This window comes from Manacus candei, unplaced genomic scaffold, assembly GCF_025592945.1.
Source record: "Manacus candei isolate 608988 ecotype Guabito, Panama unplaced genomic scaffold, ASM2559294v1 h1tg000015l, whole genome shotgun sequence".
NCBI classification, from domain to species: domain Eukaryota; kingdom Metazoa; phylum Chordata; class Aves; order Passeriformes; family Pipridae; genus Manacus; species Manacus candei.
In genome coordinates, this window is record NW_026138063.1 from 9,193,054 (window position 1) to 9,212,696 (window position 19,643).

Here is a 19,643-nt window from a genome sequence, read left to right on the forward strand (position 1 = left end):
ATCAGTGCTGCCAGGGCTGCAGCTCAGACAGATCAGCCTCTAATCTGGGGAACAGCCTCTGGTTAATTATTCTGTACCCTCTGGGCCACAGCCAGGGTGACTCAGCAAGAGGCAGCCCAAGGCAGAAAAGACCAGCCTCTGTCCCCAACAGGGACACCCCACAGGGTACCTCCAGCAGGGCCCAGCTTTGCCCCATCTCCACTCCAACTGCAAGACAAGGCAGGAGGGGGCTGAGAGAAAAATGTCCTCCCACATGGGAAAGTGTAGGGGGAATCTGGCACACATCTCCCATCTCCTACCCCGAGGAGACCACACAGGTTCTGCCACTTGTGCCTGTGGGAAAAGGGAGACTTCAGGACAATCAGGACTCTGCTCCACAGCCAAGCTGCTGGCAAGGTTGCCTGCTCCACCACGGGACACCCTGTGCCAGGCAGAGCCAGTGAGGGGAGTCCAGGGGGCCTGGCTGCAGGCATATCCAACCCCCTTGCCACCCTCCCAGGCCTGGAATGGGGGGGTACCTACCATCTGCCCTGGGGTGACAGGGGAGACTGGTCCCTGCCCATGCTTGAGGCTGGCACCCCACACCAGCCCAGGCACAAGCAACATGGGACGGGGTGGAGGGGTGGCAACAGCGGCACACGGGGCATTATTTAGCAATGTTCTTTTATTTCCAGTTTTAAGGTGAAAAGATGCCTTTAAATCTTCAATTAAATACTCCATAAAGAAAAAAAAAAAAAAAAAGGCAAAAAAAAAATTATTTACAAATTCACGTGACCAGTAATTGAATCCTTGTTTTAATAATTACACATGCGGCTCATCACATCCGGCGCTCTATAAATACAGGGGACGCGGATGGGGGGGCCGCCCTGTCACTTGCCCAATTGTGGCCTTAAACGTTTGGGAGGAGGATGGGGGCTTTTGGGGTGTTGGAGGGGACTCAGCCTGGCCCAGAGAGAAGGGGCCGCCCCCCCCCCCCCGCCCAGTTCCCGACACCCTCCCCAGGTATCAGAGCAGGAGCTGGGGGGGAATGATTTATATTTAAAATTTAAAAACCATAGAGGGGGAGGTCCAGGCAGTGATGGAGGAATAGAAAGAGGACAGGGGAGGGGGAGAAATCACGCTCCTGTCCCCAAACCAAATTTAATATGTTCATATATATATAATCTCTATATTTCAGCAAGAAGGGGGGAGGAGAAAGAGGAGGAGGAAGAGGAGGGGAGAGTTATGTCCCCATCCTATCCCCCCTCTCTATGACATGAGTCCAGGGGTGCTCTGCCCCACTCCCAGAGACCCAGTGTGCCTGTGCTGGGAGGGGGGTAAGGAGGGTCCCCAAGGGGACCCATGGCAGCTACCGCCTCTGTCAGCATCCGTTTATTATCATCATGACAAACTAATACAGGCCTCACAAACAGAACCAGGACAGAGGAAGGAAGGAGAGAACTGAAAGAGAGAAGGAGGCTGCAGGAGGCACAGCAGGTCCCTCAGCCCTGGTATCAGCAAGTCCATGGGTGGGAGGGGATGGAGTCACTCCCCAGGGTGCCCCACTCTCTCTCCCCGCTTTCTCCTCCTCCTCCTTACAGCTGCTCAGTTGTTGTCCGACTCATCCTCAGCTTCACGGAGCCAGGTGAAAAAGGCTGTCACCGATTTGAGAGCTACCCCTTTGCCCTGCTGCTCTGCTGGGTCCTTGCTGGACTCCCACTTGTAGAAAGCCTCCTCCTTGATGACGTCCTCATCGTAGAGGGCATCAAAGAACATCCGCAGCAGGTCTGGGGGGGACAAAGGGGGACCTCTGCCATTCTCCAGCCACCACCCAGCCTGCTGGGGTGGGGACACACCTGCCACCCCCCTTCTCAGCCCACCCGCATCCCACACTCACTGGGAGGCTGGTCCAACTTCACCACCAAGGCTTGCAGGGCGTAGAGCGCCTGGAGCTCCTTCTGTTCATCCCGTAGGTACTTCTGCAGCAGCTTGGCTTGGTTGCGGATGACCATGGTGTCTACGCGGTATGGGTTCTCGACTACGGGAGATGGGGCGTGAGAGGGAGGCAGTGGGAACAGGGGAAGCCCCCCCAACTCCTGCCGCACCCTGGTACTCACAGACAATGGCCGAGTGGCACACAGACGTCATCAGGGCCCTGATAAACGTGTTGGACGAGACCTGCTGCTCGCTCAGGTTGGCCTGGAGGGGGGAGGGCAGAGGACCGTGAGCTGGAGAGGGAGCCGGGAGGGAGCCCCCAGACACACAGCACTGCACCCACATCCGCACCTCAATCCAGTCGTGTATTCTTTGGTTGTTCGGGTTCTCCTTCAGCAGTTTGTCCATTTGCTTGCACAGCTCCTCTGAGGTCAGCTCCTTGCGGCTCGGTGTATCTGAGCTGTCCCCCATCGTGTACTCCAATTTCTAGGGAAGCAGGCAGAGAGAGCTGTTAAAGGCATCACAGGGGAGCACCACACTCCCAGAAGGGTCCTTCAGGGTCCCCTGACAGCCCACCTCCGTCCCTCACCACCACCAAGCTCCCACCTGCTCTGTGACAAATTTGTTGACATCCTGGTCCTCAGGCAGGAATTCCTTCCAGCTCAGGCCCCCATCCCGCCACAGCTTGCCTGCTGTCTTCTGGCTCTGTGGGACAGACAGTAAGCATCAGCACACCATGCCTTCCCATCTCCAGGAAGAAAGATACTGCAGCTTGGCCACACCACCCCCATGACCCAGACATTGCAAGGGATGCCACGCATCATCCCCTCTGATGGCAGGGGGGCTCAATCCCTACATGGTCACCTGGCCCCCAGGCAGGCTGCCAGTCCCCAAGGCAGCAACCGGCAGTCACGTGAGCCCCGTGAACTTACCATGCCCTTGCACAACAAGCCCAGCACCTCAACAAGCAGCGTGGTGGCCTTCCCAATGGGCACCAGGGGCTTTGTGATTTCCCTGTGGGGCACAAGAAACCTGGCTGAGCTACTTGTCACGAGGAGTCCTGCCATGCCAGCCCTGCTGAGGAACACAGCCCTCACCTGAACAACTCCTCCATAGGGATGCCTTCCTCTTGCAGGATGGGGGTGATGAGCTCAGCCAGGTACAGCCAGATGTGCGGGATGTCAATCTCCATGTCCTCTGCAATCTCCAAGATCTCCCGCAGCCTGCAGAGAAGAGGGAGCTGTTGGGATCCAGCAGTCCCTGTGCCCTCGGCTAGGCGGGACCTCGGGAGTTCTCAGTGCTGAGCCCTGTTCAAGGCAGGGCCAATTTCAAAGCCAGGCAAATACTAGCCTAGGACCAGGCTGCCATGGCCCCTCACCCTTTGTAGTACTGCTCCTTGGAGAGCGTGCCTGCCTTCACCAGCTGGCACAGCAAGGCCCCCATGTGCTCACGGGAGATGGTGCTCCTCTCCAGTGTCGACTCAATGCCATTCTGCACAAAGATGTAGAGCGAGGAGGGGCTGCCCAGCTCCTGCACACACTGTAGAGCCTCCTGCAGGGAAAAGGTGGATCAGTACTGCCCCACAGCCAGCTCTGACTCCCCTCTTCTGCATCCAGCCACCACCAGCACCCTGCCCATGCCATGTAGGGAAGCATATTGCATGTCAGGGGGACCAGATGGTGTTGTGTTTGGCCACTCCATCCTCTCACCTTCATGTCATTAATGTGCAGGTATTCCTCTATGATCGCCTTGGATTTCTTCTCCAGCTCCTCTTCCGACAGCGCAGGCTTGGTGGATGCTGCAGGAGGTGCTGGCTCTTGCTTAACTGCAAGGAGAGATCAAGGATCAGGCACCTCCTGGGACAGGCAGAGCCACAGGCCACAGCCAGACCCTGGGATGTTGCTGCTCCCCAGCTCACTGGTCTCTCGGCTTCGGTCCCGTTCCTCCGTCATGCTGGCAGCCTTGCGCACAGCCTCAGGGCCGCCCTGCTTCTCCCGTTCTCGACTTCTGTCCTCCGTCTCTTTGCTGAAGCTCCTCTTGGTGATGGTAGACCTGTTCCTGTCTGCCCGTTCTCCCCGGTCGGGACGCTCCAGACGGTCGCTGCCCTTCTCCGAACGTGACTCCCGGTCCCCTCTCTCCCCAGCCTTCTCTGACCTGTCACGGCTGGAGCTGCTCCTGAGTGGGAGAAAGATGCACACAATGTGAAGAGCCTGTCACCACCCTCCCTGACCCAATACTGCAGAGCTCTGCAAGTAAGGCTGTCCCACTCCAGTCCCCACCTCTTTTAGCACTTGATCATTTCTTGGGGGAAAATACTTTTCCCTTTCTCCCGTTCCAACTCACGCCCTTTGCCTTTCACTCTGTCCACTGCCATGGCTGAGCACTGCCTGGCCTCGTCCTGCCCACACCTTCCTCCTGCTGCAAACTGCAGAGAAAACCCCATTTTCCTCTTCTCCTGAACAAATCCAAACTCCAGCTCTCTCTGGGGACCTCATACACCAGCCTCCACAGGATTCCCTCCAGTCCATCAATGTTCATCTGGTCTCAGGACTCCCAGGCAGACCCAGTACCCAGATGTGGTCTCCCAAGTGCCAAACCATAGGGAGGAAACCCAAGGTGGGGTCAACCTTCCTTGCCACAAGGACTCACCACTGACTCCAAGCCCCCTCAAGGCCCCATCTTGCCACAGGGGATTATTCCAGTCAAGACACCATAACTTGCCTACATGCTGACTGACAACAGCTCAATTTCAGGGTTCTTCCCCACATGCCCACCCACCAAGGCAGGGCTCGCCCCTCACCTCTGCACCACACGGCGGGACTCCGAGCTCTCGGCAGGCATCGACTGCTGGAGCGCTGAGAAGCGGTTCAAGGTGCTCGTGGCTGGTCGCCCTGAATCAGATGCTGGGTGTGAAAAGAGGGAAGTCTCAGAGTTTAGCACCTCCCCGGTACAGGAACTGCCGGGGGAAGGATGCCCTCTCCCACCTCATCCCACAGCACCCAGCCAGTCCCATGCTGTCTACCTGAATCTGCGGGCTTTGCGCCAGACCCTCCGCTGCTGCCTTTGCCCCAGCTCAGCCGCCCACCCGGCGCAAAGAGCTGGTTGTTGGAGTCAATGGATCCAGGCTGCAGGTGGAGAGAGAGAGTCAGCCCTGAACCCCACACCAAGGCAGCATCCAGGCCAGGCAGTCGCCTCGGCTGCCACACCACACCTCCCGCCTCACCTTGGTGATCTTTGTTAGCCGGCTGGTGTCGATGGGCCGATTGCCCTTGCTGATGGGCACCGTGTTCCAGCCATCGTCTGCGACCAAGCTACTGCGCCCTGGGCACAAGAGGAACAGTTGTAAGGTGCAGCCCTGTATCCAGCAGTGCCCAGTGAATGAAACTCACCCCTGGTAGCCTCAGGTGCCCCTGAGCCCAGGCACTCACCACCAGAGGATGGCCCAGGGGGTCCTCTCCTCTTGTCCTTCGACATGAGCTGCTGCACTTTGATGTGTTCCCGATGCTCCTCCATCTCTGCTTCTTTGTGGATCTGATCGATGGTTTTGGGGCCCTGGTCTCCTCGCCGAGGCACCCAGCTATTCTGCAGATGGCAGGGAAGAAGGGAAGAGGGCACTGAGGTGGCTGGTGAAGGGAGGCAGTGACATCCCCCCTTCCCACCCTCAAAGTCTCAGGCTGGTTCCTGCCTCAGCCATCACCATTCTCCATGTGCTGTGGCAGCTTTTGGCACAAAAGGGCTCAGTTTCTGGAGCCCCCCTGCATTAAACAGCCGCCGATTACTGTGTGCCCACTACCACTACCATGATAACCAAGGGCTGGGGCTAGCATGGTGTCTCTGGGGCTGGCCACAACTTACATACCCCTCTCCCCTCCCAGGGACACACGGATTGCTGGTACCCAGAGGACACAGACCAGCAGCTCCATGGGACCAAGCAGGGGACAGAGGACAGTCCCCAGGCAACAGCATTCCATGCACCTTACCCGTCTGAGGTCAATGACATCCTGCAGCATGAAACGGATTCGGGATGATGTCTTTTTCTCTTTGATGATCTTCTCCATCTGATTGAAGTACTGGTCCATCCTGGGCTATAGAGGGACAGAGCCAGGGTCATATCCTTCCCAAAGGCAAGGGCAGGGCAAGGCAAGGCAGGGCAGGGCAGGGCAGGGACTACCTTGGCTTTCTCAAAGTCCAAGTCCTTGCCAATGGTCGTAAGTAGGCGGCAAAGGCACTCTAGAGACTCCTCATCATGGTTTTTGAGCAGCTTCACTACACAGTCATGCATGATGGCCTCCGTCAACATCTTCAGTTTGAAGAGCTCTCCAATGAACTTGATGTTGCCCAGAGATCGTCGTCGGGCCTTGTCCCGCGCCTCCTCCAGCTCATCCTTCATGCGGGCCTTCTCCTCGGGCTGCAAGAAAAGCACAGCAGGACAGTTTAGTGCCCAGAGCCACCCCAAGGACACCCACATCAGCCCTCAGCTGCAGCCTCCCACCCTAACTCACAGCACTGGCATCGTCCATCTCTTTCTGCCGCTTCTCAAAGATCTCGTCGTCATCCTTGTCCTTCTCAAACTCCTTCTGGCAGCGGTTGAGCAGCAGCTTGCGGAAGTTCACAGTCACTGTGGGCTTGTCTGTTGTGGGCACTTTAAGCTGCAGGGAGAAGTACGACCCAGACAAGGAGCATGAGCTCTGTCTCCCCCAAAAGTTGACTAGCTAAGTTGGTACTGCTCAAACAAGGGAAAAGCCACCCTACAACTTTGTGATGCTCTGCTAAGACTCTGAACTTGGTCCTCCATCCACACATCCATTTCCCCATCCCACACAGAAGGACCTGCAAACTGCTGAGCTCAGCTGAGGCTTAGAAAAATGAACAAACTTCTGCCTGTTCAGCAGGAGACCCCCCAGCTTCTGCTCACCCCCATAAGGCAACGGCACATATTAGCATAGGCAACAGAGAAGTTTGGCTCCGAGATGGCTTTCTCGAAGACGAGGTCGATGACACCCTTGAGCCGCTCCTCCGTGTCGATGGACAACTCCATCACCTGCTTCATCAGCTGCTGGAACATCTGGGGTGTCAGCTTGTTGAGGATGCTGCGGACACGACGGAGCAGTTCCTGCAAGGACAACAGGATCAGCAAGAGCCAGGCACGTTCCTTCCCTGCTCTCTCACTGCCCACCCGCCCCAGCTCCCACCTGCGTCTTGATGTTCTCAGGATCCTCCTCCTCGGAAGCACGTTTGCTGCTGGGTTTCCAGGCCTTTTCAGCCTTGTTCAGCTTGACATCCTCATTGAGAGACACAGTAGCAATGATTTTGCGGGGTTCCTTCCTCTGGCTCTGCTGGGAGCGGCGAGGACCCAACCCTGAGGGCTGACACAGGGAGAAGAAACTCAGCTCTTTGTTCTGGGACCAGCTGGGCTGGGTCCTGGTGAGTCCTTAATCTGCCCGCTCAGATCCTCAGCTCCATCATGGACATCAGTGGCCCAGACACAGCGGCTCGAAAGCTTGATCATCACAGAGAGGTGAAGCAGGACAGCATGAGTGAAGTGATGAGATACTCACCAGGCCCCGGTTGCCCATGACAGGTCGGCCAAGGTTGGCGAAGGAGGGGGTGAAGTCAGGGCTGCAGTTCATGCCACTGAGGCGGATGGGGTCGAGTGCCCGTAGTGGGGTCTTGTTGGCCTGCGAAGGTACACACGGCTGAGGATGCCCGGGGGCAGAGGAGCGGGACGGATCCATCCCCCAGCCTCAGTGCCGGGACAAGGAACTGGAAAGAAGGCCCCAGAGGTGCCTCCACCCATAAAACCCAGGCTCAAGGGTGATTGCATGTGCTACAACAGGACCCTGAGCACAGCAGGTAAGTCCCTGCTCTGCCTTGACAAGGCTCAAAGAGGAGCCAGACCCCTACCTCTCCACCACCCATGCTTCCCCAATTTCCAGGGCCGCACCGACCTTGTCCAGCACCACATCTGTGATCTGGGGCAGCCCCTCAGGTTTCTGCATGCTGGCAAAGATGAACTGGAAGCCCAGCAGGAACTCTCGGTCATATCGCTTCTTCTCCTCAGGGTTCAGTGGCTTCCATTGCTCTGCAGTGGGGGAACAAGAGGGACACCCTGATGTGGTCTGTCCCATATCCTCCTCCACCCTGAGTTGTGGCAAATCCAGGCCCACACAGGGACCAGCGAGGTGGGATGTAGACAACCACAGAGCTGCTCCAGCCTGGTACACCATGAAAATTACACTGCTTGCTTAGAAAGCCTGATGCTACCAGCTCCCTGCCTCCTGCCAGGACCCTCATGCTGGGGCCTCTGGCCCCCACTCCATGTCAAGCTTGAGGACAAGACGGGAGGAAAATGGCAGGTTTAGGACATGCCACCCCCACCCTCCCCACCACTGGATCCAGAGGTGGTGGTTTCCAGCAGAGGCCTGTGCCAAGGCACAACTCACCTTCCTTGTAGCCATACTTCTGGCCGGCAGCCTTGCCCTTCTCCGGGGCCAGCTTGTCCTCCTTCTCCTCCCACGTCTCCTCTGACTCTTCCTGTGGACGGGCAGGAGCCGCGTCCTCTGCTTCACTGGCAGGGGTGGACGTGGGGGGCTTGTTCTCCGCCTCCGAGGCACTGTCACCAGTCTGAGACTGCATTGGGAAGGAGAGGGACAGGGACAGCAGTCACCTCAGGAGTCTGGTCCTGCCCTCTCCACCCCACTCCTTGGTGTCGGCCCCGCCTCAGATCCTCATTACCATCACAGAGCATCAGTGGCCCAGACACGATGGCACAAAGTAGAGTTCATCACAGGAGGAGATGGAACACAGGGTGATCCCTGGACACCCCTGGGATACTCACCTCTTTAAAGGCATCCAGCAGATCACCTACTGCCTCCTTCTTGTTCAACTCCTTCATCCTTCGCTTCTTCTTTGGCACCGACACGGCGACTGGGAGGAGAAATGGGGAAGTGAAAGACAGGAACCCTCCCAATCCCCCAGGTACCCTGACACCAGTTACTGTGTCACCATCAAAGCCCCAGTAACACCAGGTGAGCTTCATGATGGGGCCACAGGGATGTGGCCCTGCCACCCCAGCACAGCCTCCACCCCCAAACACAGTGCACTCACCTCGGTATCTGCAGCCTTGCAAATCCTACACACATCCCACCAAGGTAGCCCACTCCCCAAGCAGGCATCCCAGAATATACCTGTACAGACATATCTCACACCTCTCCCCATCCAGATGCTGCATCCCGATTCACCCTGTCCTTTTTCAAAGCCTCCCATCCACACCACTTCCCTAGCGCAGTGCTCTCCGTCCTCCTCAGGGATCCCTACAGACACCCACACCCCACCACAGAGCAGCTTTTATGTGGACACTCCCATACACACCACGTCTGCCCCCATATACACTCCTCTCCCTGGCACCCCAGTACACCAGTCCATATAAATGTGTTCCCCAGAAGCACACCTGCTCTCAGGTTGCCCTCTTATAGCCCCTGCTGTATCCCTGCATAGAGCACTCCATATAAATACATCCTGTGCACCCATCTTTCCCATCACCCCGCTGAAACCCCAACATTCCTGTGCAGGGTGCTTAAAGAAATATCTTCACCCCAGCACACCTCCAGAGCACCCCACTTTCCCCAGGCACTCCTGTGTACTTACATAACCCTACACAGGGTGCCCCACATCTTCCCTGCCAATCCTCCACCTCCCTGTGTCCTCAAATGGCTGGGGATAGTCCTCAGATACAACCCTGATACACCTACCCTACAGCTCTGCATAAGTCATCCCATAAAACACACTTCCATTCCCCATGGCACCCCACACACTCTCTATACCCACTCCATCCTCCTCCATGTGGATGTACTCCCCATGTCACCATCCACAGGCACTCTGTCCCCATCAGCATCCCATACCTCCATGTCTCGTGTCCCCAACCCCATCCCGTTCTCCAACACTCTCCACATACCCCATGCCTAGCACCACACCCATGTGATGGCCCCCATCACCCAACACCTCACTGGGGCACCCCACAGCCCCACACACCCCAGCCCAGCATTGCCAACCTCGAGCAGTCGCCTCCGAGGTCTGCGAAGGGGCAGGAGCCGGACTCGAGCTTCGCTCCTGGGCCTCACCAGGGCCTTCACTCTCTTCCTCCTCCTCCTCTGCCTGGGGGGAGGCAGGTGTGCTGGGCTGGGCCGGCTCCTCAGGTTCTGAGATGGGGCTGACATCCGACTCGGGCTGCTCCTCACTCGGCTCCACTTTGCCAGTGCCCTCCACCCCATTGGGCAGGGGCAGCTCTTCGGGCTGGGCGATGGGGGAGTCCAGGGTGGGCGTGGGCACCGGCTCAGGGACTGGCACCGGCTGGCACACAGGTGCCTCAGGGACCGGCTCAGGCACCTCCTCCAAGACCCCGTTGGCCTCAGCAGTGGGCTCAGGGCAGGGCTCTTCCCGGGGCGGTGGGGGGCTGGGGGATGCGGGTTTGGCGGGTGCTTCGGGGGCCTGTGGTACAATGGGCGGTGGTGACGGCGCAGCCGGCACCATGGGCACGGCTGGCATGGGGGGAACAACGGGCACCGGCGGCACCTCGGGGGGCACAGGCTCCTGCGGGGTGGGCTCCGGGAGGGGAATAACAACCTCCTCTTCCTCCTCCTCCTCCTCCTCCACAGCCACCGTGTCCATGTTGGGCGCGGGTACGAGGGGCAGCTCCGCAGGCCCTGGCACTGTAGTGATGGCGCTAAACGTCTTTTGCGGGTCAGGTGGCGCCTCGCCCTGCTCCGCTTTTGTGTCCGTGTCCACGGGAGGCTCCATTGGCACCAGCGTCACAGCCGAGAGCACCACGGGCTCCACCTCGGGAATGAGGGGAGGGGGAGGCGACGGGGAGGCCGACTTGCTGGGCTCCAGGGAGACAGGCTTGCTCACCACCAGCGCGGGCTTCGGGCGGTCATCTGCAAGGTGGGTGGCATTAATGGGGGGCTCTGATCCTCTGCTCACCCTGTACTCCTCCCCAGATCCCTCTGTCTACAGGAGTAGGGACAGATGTGCCAAGCCATATCACAAATGGGTGATGAGAACAGGTGTCCTCCAGTGCCCAGGGGGGCTGCTGAGATGAGCACACATCCCCCATAAACTCTCCTGGACCCAACACGGGGACAGAGGTCTCAGGTATGTAGGGAAAGCATTTGACCCCACAAGTCCCAGAAGAACCAAGGAAGAGCAGGGCTGGCATGTCACACCCCACAGTGCCAGCTCTAGGGAGCCTGGCAGCAGCCATGCCAGCTGGCACACCCAGCCCTGGCACAGGCACTTACCGGGCCGGACAATAACTGCTACATGGGGGGTCTCTCCGTTGGCCTGGGGCTCTAAACCGCTTCCAGCCTGGTGGGGGCAAAGAGGGAGTTGAATAGGCTGCATGCACTTCCTGCTGCCCCAGTTAGGGAGTTGGAGGGTACCCTTACCTGTGGAGGGGTGGGGGTGGATGAGGTCCTTGCTCCAGACATAATTTCTTCAGTAATGTCTTTGCCACCTTGGTTGGGGTCTCGTATCCGGATCTGTCCAAGGGTCAGGGTAGAGAGGGGAAGCTGTTGGCAGGGTGGGGACACAGCACTCGAGCCACCCCCTTTCCCTGAGCCCAACACTCCCTTATCCAAAGGGAGAGGAGAGGTTCATTCAGTCCAGTGCCTGCCCCAGCCACGCACAGCTTGGGGACGAGTGGGTGCCACATCCCCTCACCACAGGGCACAGTGTCCCACAGACACTGGCCTGTCCCAGTGCCTTGCAAGCCATCACGCCAGGCAGTTGGAGCCAGCACCACATCCCCAGGCCAGTGTCCATCTCCAGATGTCAAGGGATCCCAAGGCATCACTGTGCTGGCACAGGGACTGCAGGGACCTCCTTCCACTTCAGGGACAACATAGGAGACCAGCCTCAGCACACAGAAATCACAGCAAGTTCCATGCCATCCCAGGCACAGACCATAAGCACACAGTCTCACTGGCCCAGTGCCTGCCACGGGTGCAGCCCGAGCTACAGGGCACCCTGTTGCAGTGTGAGTGGGGGTGACATGTGAGTCTGGCTAGGACTATGGTGGGTGGCACAGTGTAGGCAGGCACCCTGCTCTCCCCACCTTGTAAACACGACCTGCTCCCAGTACACCAAGTGCAGATCTCAACCCCTTTCTGATGAGGAAATGCCAGCACTCCCCTTCCCAGCAGCACCCCCCGCCCCCCGGCGTGGGGCCATGCCGGCAGCCACCCGGCTCCCCGCTATAAATAGGCCCCGTGCGAGGCCTCCAAGCGCCGGCATCTCCGGGAGCAGACAGCAGTTGGCAGCCGCGGCACCCCCGCCCTCCTGGGAGCCATGACTCAGCACAACGCTGCCCGCCGGGACGGCCAAGGTCGCCGGCACCCACTGTGCACCCCAGTTCCCTCACTAAGCCCCCCAGCCTTTGCGGGCACAGCCCTGTGCCGCCCCCCTTCCCTGGCGTGCTGCACTGCATCCCATACTACACACTGCCAGCACATGGGGCTGGCACAGTACCCCCTCCTGCACACAAGCCCCCCCCATGCCTGGAGGCAGATGGCTCCTTACCGTCTTGCGCTCTCGTTTTGGGGGGATCGGTGGCTGCTGGCTCACAATGACCTGGGCAGTGGGGACCCCCGCCGAGAACTGCTGCACCCCCTGCGCCGGGTAATACGCACCCGCTGGAGGAGAGGAGAGAGTGTCAAACCAGCCAACCCAGACCCTCCAAGCCCGTCCTGGGGCCTCTCTGATCTCCCAAACACAGGGGTCTGCCAGGAGCCTGGGGAGCTCTTGCCGCTCTGCAGTGAACCCCCATCGCATCCGGCCTGGATCATCCCAACCCGCCTGACAGGCCTGACCGAATTCCTTCCCTGTGAAGCAGAGAGCGTCCCTGCGCCGCCCCCACGCCCAGCCAGGCCCCGCGGGCGCCCGCCGTGCCCACCGGCTCCTCGCCACCAAGAGCCCTGCCTGGACACTCGGCCATGACAGGTACGGGTGTCCTGGCTCCACAGGCAGCCTCCTTGCTGCCGGCACCCTTATCTCCCCAGGGCCAGCACCAGCCCGAGGGCGGCACCACGCAGCCCCATCCACACCCTCCATTCACACCCAGGCAGAGGGGCTCGGGTTCCCAGTGCAGCTGGAGCCCCTGGCGAGCCCAGCCCAGACAAGGGAGCCGTGCTGGGGACCAGAGGCAGAGCTGGACCCCATCCAGGGCTGGCACAGCCCTGGAGAAGCACTCCGCTCCTGCCAGGCCATCCATGAGCATCACCCCAGAGCAGTGCCACAAGGATACAGGTGTGGTGGGATAGGCACAACTAGGTCCTGGTTCCCTTCAGCTAAGGTGCCTTCCCCACTGCACTAACCGTGAAAGTCACTCATGGTGCCCTGGTGACTGCCTTATCCCTGACTCGGGGACCCTCCCTCTGCTCAGGGAGGACATAGGGGCACTGGATGGGCCTCACACACTGGGATGGGCCAGGCACAGGGAGAAGAAGGGAGACCCTGAGCTGCCCAGCCCTGGGGACCAGACAAGAGAAAGGAGGGACAACCTGACTCATCCATCAAGGGGCAAACCATGCCAAGTCACCCACGCAGTCCTGTGGGCAAGGGGCAAGCTGCTACCAGCTCCCCTGGGAAGAGGCACAGCAGCCCCAAAGCAGAGACGGGGAGGCAAATCCATCCTGAAACCTCATACAGACACCTAGGGCTGTGCACAAAGGTGCAGCTGTGCCCTGGCCCAAGCATGGGAGCCAAGCACTGCCAGGGGCCACCTCCCTCCTCAGAGGTGCTGGCCGAGCCCCAGGGCAAGAGGGAGGGAGGCTGGGCACGTACCTGGCTCAGGAGAAGCCCATCTCTGCCCCGATTATGCTTTCCTGCTGTGCCGGGGCCAGGCCGGAGGCCTCAGCTCACATTTCTGTGTCTGCCAGGCCTCCCAGGACCGACCAAGCCTAAATATAGTCACGGCCCGGGTGGCCACATGCGAGCGGGGGGAAGAAGGAGGGGCTGCTCACACTGCACTCCCCAGCACCAGGAGAGGGCAGGCATGGAGCACCCCAGCTCAGATCCTGGGGAGCAGGAGCCAAGGGTGGTCAGCAAGCACTGAACTGCTCACCACCTTGACAGTAAGCAAGGGGGAGCAGGGGATAAAGTCTGCCCCAGCCCTCCACCAGGAGAGTTAAACATTAATCAGCCCGGATTTGGAAAAGGGCGGGGGTGAATGGACCGGTAGGACACGATGTGCTGTTGGGAGACAAGCAATACTCCCTACCCCCCAAAACAGCCTGCAATGGAGTCACAAAGTTGGGCCACAGTGAGCTGGCAAAAGTACAGGGGTCTGTGTTCAGCTCCCAAGCTCAGGTGGATGAAAAGAGACCAGAGGCAGGGGAGTAAAAAAAGGGGAAAGTGCTGGGACTGGAAGAGCACCAGGGAGCAGAGCAACCCCTCTGTCTGTACCGTAAGTCCCGAACTCTGTGGGGCTGGCTCCAGGGTAAAAACTAGGGGCGCCAGGTTGGACCGGGTACTGTTGGGTCGGGACAACGTATGTGGAGCGACCCTGCAATGGGGAAGAAAAAGAAAGGTCAGTTACGTCCCCTGCAGGGCACAGACATACCCCCAAACCAATGACGTAACCCCACACCTGCCTGTGAACTAGATGGGCACCAGGGCAGGGAGCAGGATACAAGCAAAGTGCACACCAAGTGCCTCAGGGGAGCTGCTGGGGAGGGGACCAGTGCTGCCTGCGGCCTCTCTACAGAGCCAGCATCACCCTTCTCAAATTCGTGGGTGCTCAGAGAGCCTGGGGGACCACTTGCACCCTCTGAAAACAGACCTGGGCTCCAATCCCAGGCAACACTTCCCACCAGTGCCCATCCCAGCCCCCTCCCACAGAGCCCAGAACATGGCCCTCACCTGTCCGGGAATGTAATAGGCTCCTTGGGAAGGTGTGTAGGATATCTGGGAGGGTATCATCATCACCTGGGAAGCAGCCGGATACACATGGGCAGGAGGGCCGGGCCGAGCCGTTGTGTTACTCTGCACGCGGGACGCACTGGCGGGAGGCTGCGCCCTGTTCTGGTAGAAATGCTTGGGGAGAGATGGGGTGCAGTGTCAGCGGGAGCACCGGCACCTCCATCTGGCACCGCCACACACGGAGGGGAGACACCACCCCCCTACCCCGCCGGGATGCAGCCCCCCCTCCGCATGCCCCAAAGTCGCCCCCCCACCCCAGCACCATCCTGTCCCCACGCACCTGCGGGGCTGCCTGGGCCCACCCGACCCAGCTCATGCCCGGTGCAGCCCCGGCCCGGCCCGCCGGGGGCCGGCAGCTCCAGCGCCCGGGGCCGGCCACGGCCGCACGCAGCTCGGCGGCGGCGGGTCCCGGCGTGCTCCGCACCGGTTCCTGGCGCTCGCGGAGGATGCTGGGACCTGTAGTCCCACCGTGCCGGAGCCAGACAGCATGTGGAGCTGGCTATTCCCACCCCGGCCAATGCCGTTCATCCCGACCCGGCCTGTTTGCCAGGCCGGAGCATCCCCGGGAGCAGCAGCTCCAGCCCAGCGACGAATGGGTAAGGGTCCGCACACACACCCCCCGGGGCAAGGAGAAAGCATTACCTGAAGAGACCTGAATCCTCCCTGTTAGCAAGCGCACGCATACAGTGAGAAAAGGGGAAAGAGAGAGACAGGAGTTACCGGCACTGGGACCAGGCTAGCAAAGGAGAGGACAGGCAGCCAAGGAGCCCTTTGCCCACATCCCAAACCCACTGAGGTCCCCTGTAGGGACCTCCCAAGGGGCAGGGAAGGGTCTGAGGGGCTCCCAGACAGCATAGCCAAGGATGTCACCAGATCTGTCCCCAGCAGCTCCTCCACACAAGAGGGGTGATGGAGGTCCAGAGCCTCGCAGAGCACTGCAGGGCTCTGGGAGACCAAGCAAAGTGGGGAGGAAGAGGAGGATGAAAGGCACAGACAGAAGAAGGAGGATGAAGGGCACAGCCTGGGCTGGAGTTAGCACAGGCACAGCCACATGCTGCAGGCTTCATGCAAGGAGGGAACTGGAGAGACACTGCAGAAAAACCAACCCAAAATTAAAGAGGTGTCCCCCACTTTCCCCAGACAAGCCTGTTGCCCAGCTCTGGGGTCCTCACATGCTCCCCAGTCCCTTCAGGCCCAGGATGGTGTTTCTGTGCAGTGTCAGGGCAGGGTGTTCAGCATGCAGGGCAAGGGAAGCGGGTTAGTACCTGCTGGTGAATAGCCCGAGGCCCTGCTGGAAACTGAGAGAGGAGGAGAGGGAGGTTTGGGGCAGGGGAGGAAGGAGAGAAGAGCAGTCACTCGGTGGGCACCCCCGTTGGAGGCGACTGCCCACCCACCCCAGGGCCAGGAAGTCCTCAGGTAGTGGTTGTGATCCGGATCGTGGGCGCACTCCCCCTTCGCAGGTACACGCCAGCCCCGAGGGGCACCACAGAGCTCCTGGGCTCTGTAGTAGTGAGCGCTACTCGGCCAGGAGGCAGAAAGCTGCTGGATACCCCTTATCACCCCCTCCGATGGGGCGCAAAACCCTTACCTGGCGCGGCTGAGAAGGCGTATTCATTTGTGAGGTCGGTGCCGGGTTAAAAACCACAGGTGCCGTCTGACTAGGTGGGAATGTCGGCTGGAAGGAGGAAGGGAGGAAAGGAGATGGCACCATTGCCCCTGGCACCAACTGGTGAGGCAAAGCTGGGTCCCTCATCCCCAAAAGGGACAGTTACCTGCGGCAGTCCGGGAGAAGGGGCAGGGTGTGGGGCTGTTGGGGCTCCTCCTGTGGGCTGTGGAGCTTTGTTCATTTCATGGGGTTGTGCATAAGGATCCCCTCGCTATCTGCAGGGACAGGGACAGTGGGCATAAGCTGGAGGTGGCAGCACCCTGGTATCTGTCCCCTGTCCAGGTAAGCCCTGAGAACTGCACATCTCCAGCCCTACCAGCATAAAGCCAGGCACCAGCCATGTCCCACAGATAGCATCCCACCAAGGCACAGACCCCCAGCCATCCCTTCCTGCCCCACTGGGCCACAGGGAGGAAGGGGGTGGCACTGCCAGGTCACTGAGCCCAGGTAGGTCCTCACAGCCTGCAGAGCAGAGCCCGCCATCATGCCCCAAACCCAGCCATGCCCACCAGCAGGACTGACCCACCCAAGGTGACACCACAAAGCCCGGCTGGGCCCCCCACACAAGTGGGCACCAGTGCCCAGGTAGATCTGGCACCAGCGCCCAGGTAGATCTGGCACCAGCACCCAGGCCACCACCAACTCCAGGGGGCTGGGTGGGCCGGCGGCACCCCGGCGTCAGCCGTGCCCAGCTCCACCCCGGCTGACCTACTAAATGCTTCCCCTGGCCGGCCAAACCTGTTCCTGCTGGTGGCGCCAGGTCCCCAGCACACACCACAAACGCCTACCAGGGAGGGCAGGGAGCAGCTCCCTCATGCCCCCCCACCCCTGACACTCCAGGCCACTGCTTTGCCCGGGGGAGCCTGCAGCCCCCCGCCACTGCCGGTACACGGGCAGCCCGGACACCCTCCTGACTGTCCCAGGAAGGACTCGGCAGCCAGTGCTGCTCTCCCCGCCCCAGTGCAAAGGCCGCCGGGGCAGGAAAGAGAGGCAGTACCCTCCATCCTGCACCCTGCCAGGGGTCTCGTGCACCCCATGGCACTCAACAAGCCTGCTGCCGGCCGGGCACCCGAGGGAACAGCCGTGGTGCCTCCTGTAACCTGACGCCTGGACGCGTCAGCACTGCCGGCCCCCAGCCCCGCTGCGGGCACTGCCAGGCACGTCCCACCGACACCGGGACATTGGGCACCCCGATCCCCCCCGGCCTGTTCTTATGGGGGTGCCACCCCACCACAGGGGTTCCACGAGCGGAACCCGCAGTGGAGATTGGCCCTGCCAGGGTTTCAGGAGGTGGCAGAGGCTGCGTTTCACCTCCTGGTGTTCCCCCCAGGCCCTTTCTCACTGAGAACCAGAAGGGGCCTGGCACAGACAGCCCATCCCTGAGACAGCTTAGCTTGGCCTTGAGACCACTCATTCCAGAAGAGAGGGTGCAGAATGTCCCACAGTAGACAAGGACACCCAGGGACAGCCAGACCTGGTCTCCCCAGCCCCTGACAACTCGGAGCGAGCAGGATACTCACCCCCCCGCGGGAAAAACCTGGGCCGGCTGAGCGGGCCTGCAGAGACCGTTCATCCGACTGACTGGGAGAGAGGAAAGAGCGGAGAGAGAGAGAGAGACAGAGCTCAGCCCGGGCCCCGTTGGGGGAGCCCGGCCCCGGCCCCGCACTGCCCTGGCCCCAACCAGCCCGGCGGTGCCGGAAGAGAAGAATCCAGTCCCGGGGGTACAACAGGGAACCGCCGCGGGGGTTTGTAACAGGAGGAGCCGCCGCCGCCTCCCCCGCGCCGGGAGCGGCCAGGCCGCGGCCTGCGCTGGGCCTGCCGGCGGGGCGGGGGGTCCCTGCCCGAGGGGGGCCCGGGGCGGCACGGCCCGGCTCGAGCGGGGGGCCAGGAGCGGCGCTGCGGGGGGCGGGGGCGCACGGGGGGACACAAGGCGGGGATCGTCGGCGGCAGGGCCGGGACAGGCCGCGGTGGCGGCCCGGGAGCGGCCAGCCCCGCCAGGCCTGAGCCCGGCCTCGCCCCCAGGCCGAGGCGGCGGCCGAACCGCCGACTCCGTCCCGGGGCGGCGGCACCACCGTCGCGGCGGCGGGAGGGCGCGGCGCGGGGCCCGGTGCGGCATCTGGCGGTCCCGCTCCCCCCCGCGGCGGCGGCGGCCTCTGCCAAGGACACGTGTCACTGCCGGCCGCAGCCGCGGCCCCGCGGGCACCGGCGGCGGCACGGGCGGGCGCGGCGGGGGCGGCGGGGCTCGCACCACATGCGGCGGCGGCAGCAGCGCCGGGCCTAGGCGGGCGCGGCGCCGGGAACACGTGTGTGGCGGCGGCGGTGGGGCGCACCGGCCGGCACGTGGGCGCGGAGAGGCGCCGCCGCCGCCGGATGACCGGGACGGCGGGACCACCGGGACGAGTGGCGCCGGGCGGAACAACGGAGCGGAGCACGGGGCAGGGCGTGGGAGAGGAGGGGGGTGGCGGCGGGGCGGCACCCACGTGGTGGCGGCGGCGCGGCGGGGCCCGGCGGCGCGAGGCCCGGGAGGGGAGGAAGGGGGGGGGGGGCTGCGCGCGCGGCCCCGGTACCGGCGCCCCCCCCCCTCACGCGCGCCCCCCCCCCCCGCGGGGCGCGCGCCCGCCCCGCCCCCGCCCGTTACCTTCAGTCTCCTTCAGCGCGCGCGGCCCGACGCAGCCGCAGCGCAGCGCAGCACGACCATTTCCGGAACCGCGCCGCGCGCAGGGGGCGGGGCCGGGGGGCCGCGCGCCCGCCGCCGCCGCGGGGGAGGGGCGCGCGGGGGCGGGGCCGCCACGCCCGGAGGCGCGCCCGGCACCGCCCCCGCCCCGCGCGCCGCCGGGTCACGTGGAGGGGCGGGGCCAGTCCGCGCGCCCCACAGGAGGGAAGGGTCCGGTTAGGCCGCGCCCCTTCCTTGCAGGCCACGCCCACCGCCCCGGCCCTCCCCCGCCCGCCCCGTGCGGGGTCACATGGGGACCGGGTGATACCGGCATCGCCAGGACTCCGCACCCACCCGCGACCTACAGCCGCTCAGGAACCGGCATCGCCGGGACCCACACCCACCCAGAAACCCGCACCACCGGGATCCGCACCC

General features: G+C 61.8%; 1 protein-coding gene and 2 non-coding genes across 11 annotated transcripts; all 3 read right to left on the minus strand.

Moving 5' to 3' along the window:
* Nucleotides 1–646: 646 nt before the first annotated feature.
* On the minus strand, nt 647–19,291 carry EIF4G1 (eukaryotic translation initiation factor 4 gamma 1). 9 transcript variants are annotated; one of them, XM_051781240.1, is made up of 35 exons: nt 19,194–19,291; nt 18,076–18,136; nt 16,662–16,770; nt 16,478–16,564; nt 16,155–16,187; nt 15,532–15,552; nt 14,830–15,003; nt 14,374–14,473; nt 12,490–12,602; nt 11,358–11,450; nt 11,211–11,277; nt 9,966–10,847; nt 8,753–8,841; nt 8,358–8,544; nt 7,863–7,996; nt 7,473–7,592; nt 7,107–7,280; nt 6,830–7,027; nt 6,417–6,563; nt 6,086–6,322; nt 5,895–5,999; nt 5,343–5,496; nt 5,138–5,235; nt 4,937–5,039; nt 4,715–4,817; nt 3,833–4,089; nt 3,624–3,739; nt 3,293–3,465; nt 3,012–3,137; nt 2,847–2,928; nt 2,521–2,619; nt 2,266–2,400; nt 2,097–2,178; nt 1,877–2,017; nt 647–1,766 (listed from the first exon to the last, which is right to left on the minus strand). In XM_051781240.1, exons 3-35 carry the CDS (start codon nt 16,734–16,736, stop codon nt 1,585–1,587), a joined length of 4,887 nt encoding a protein of 1,628 aa, XP_051637200.1. In that variant the 5' UTR covers nt 16,737–16,770; nt 18,076–18,136; nt 19,194–19,291; the 3' UTR covers nt 647–1,584. The 9 variants fall into 9 exon arrangements, with proteins under 9 accessions (XP_051637200.1, XP_051637199.1, XP_051637198.1 ...); XM_051781239.1 differs by having other exon boundaries at nt 4,715–4,805; nt 7,473–7,610; XM_051781238.1 differs by having other exon boundaries at nt 7,473–7,610.
* On the minus strand, nt 7,356–7,431 carry LOC127468885 (small nucleolar RNA SNORD66). The gene has a single exon (XR_007903717.1). It is a non-coding gene; the product is annotated as a small nucleolar RNA SNORD66 (small nucleolar RNA).
* LOC127468884 (small nucleolar RNA SNORD66) lies at nt 8,631–8,707 on the minus strand. Its single transcript, XR_007903716.1, has one exon. It is a non-coding gene; the product is annotated as a small nucleolar RNA SNORD66 (small nucleolar RNA).
* Nucleotides 19,292–19,643: the final 352 nt, after the last annotated feature.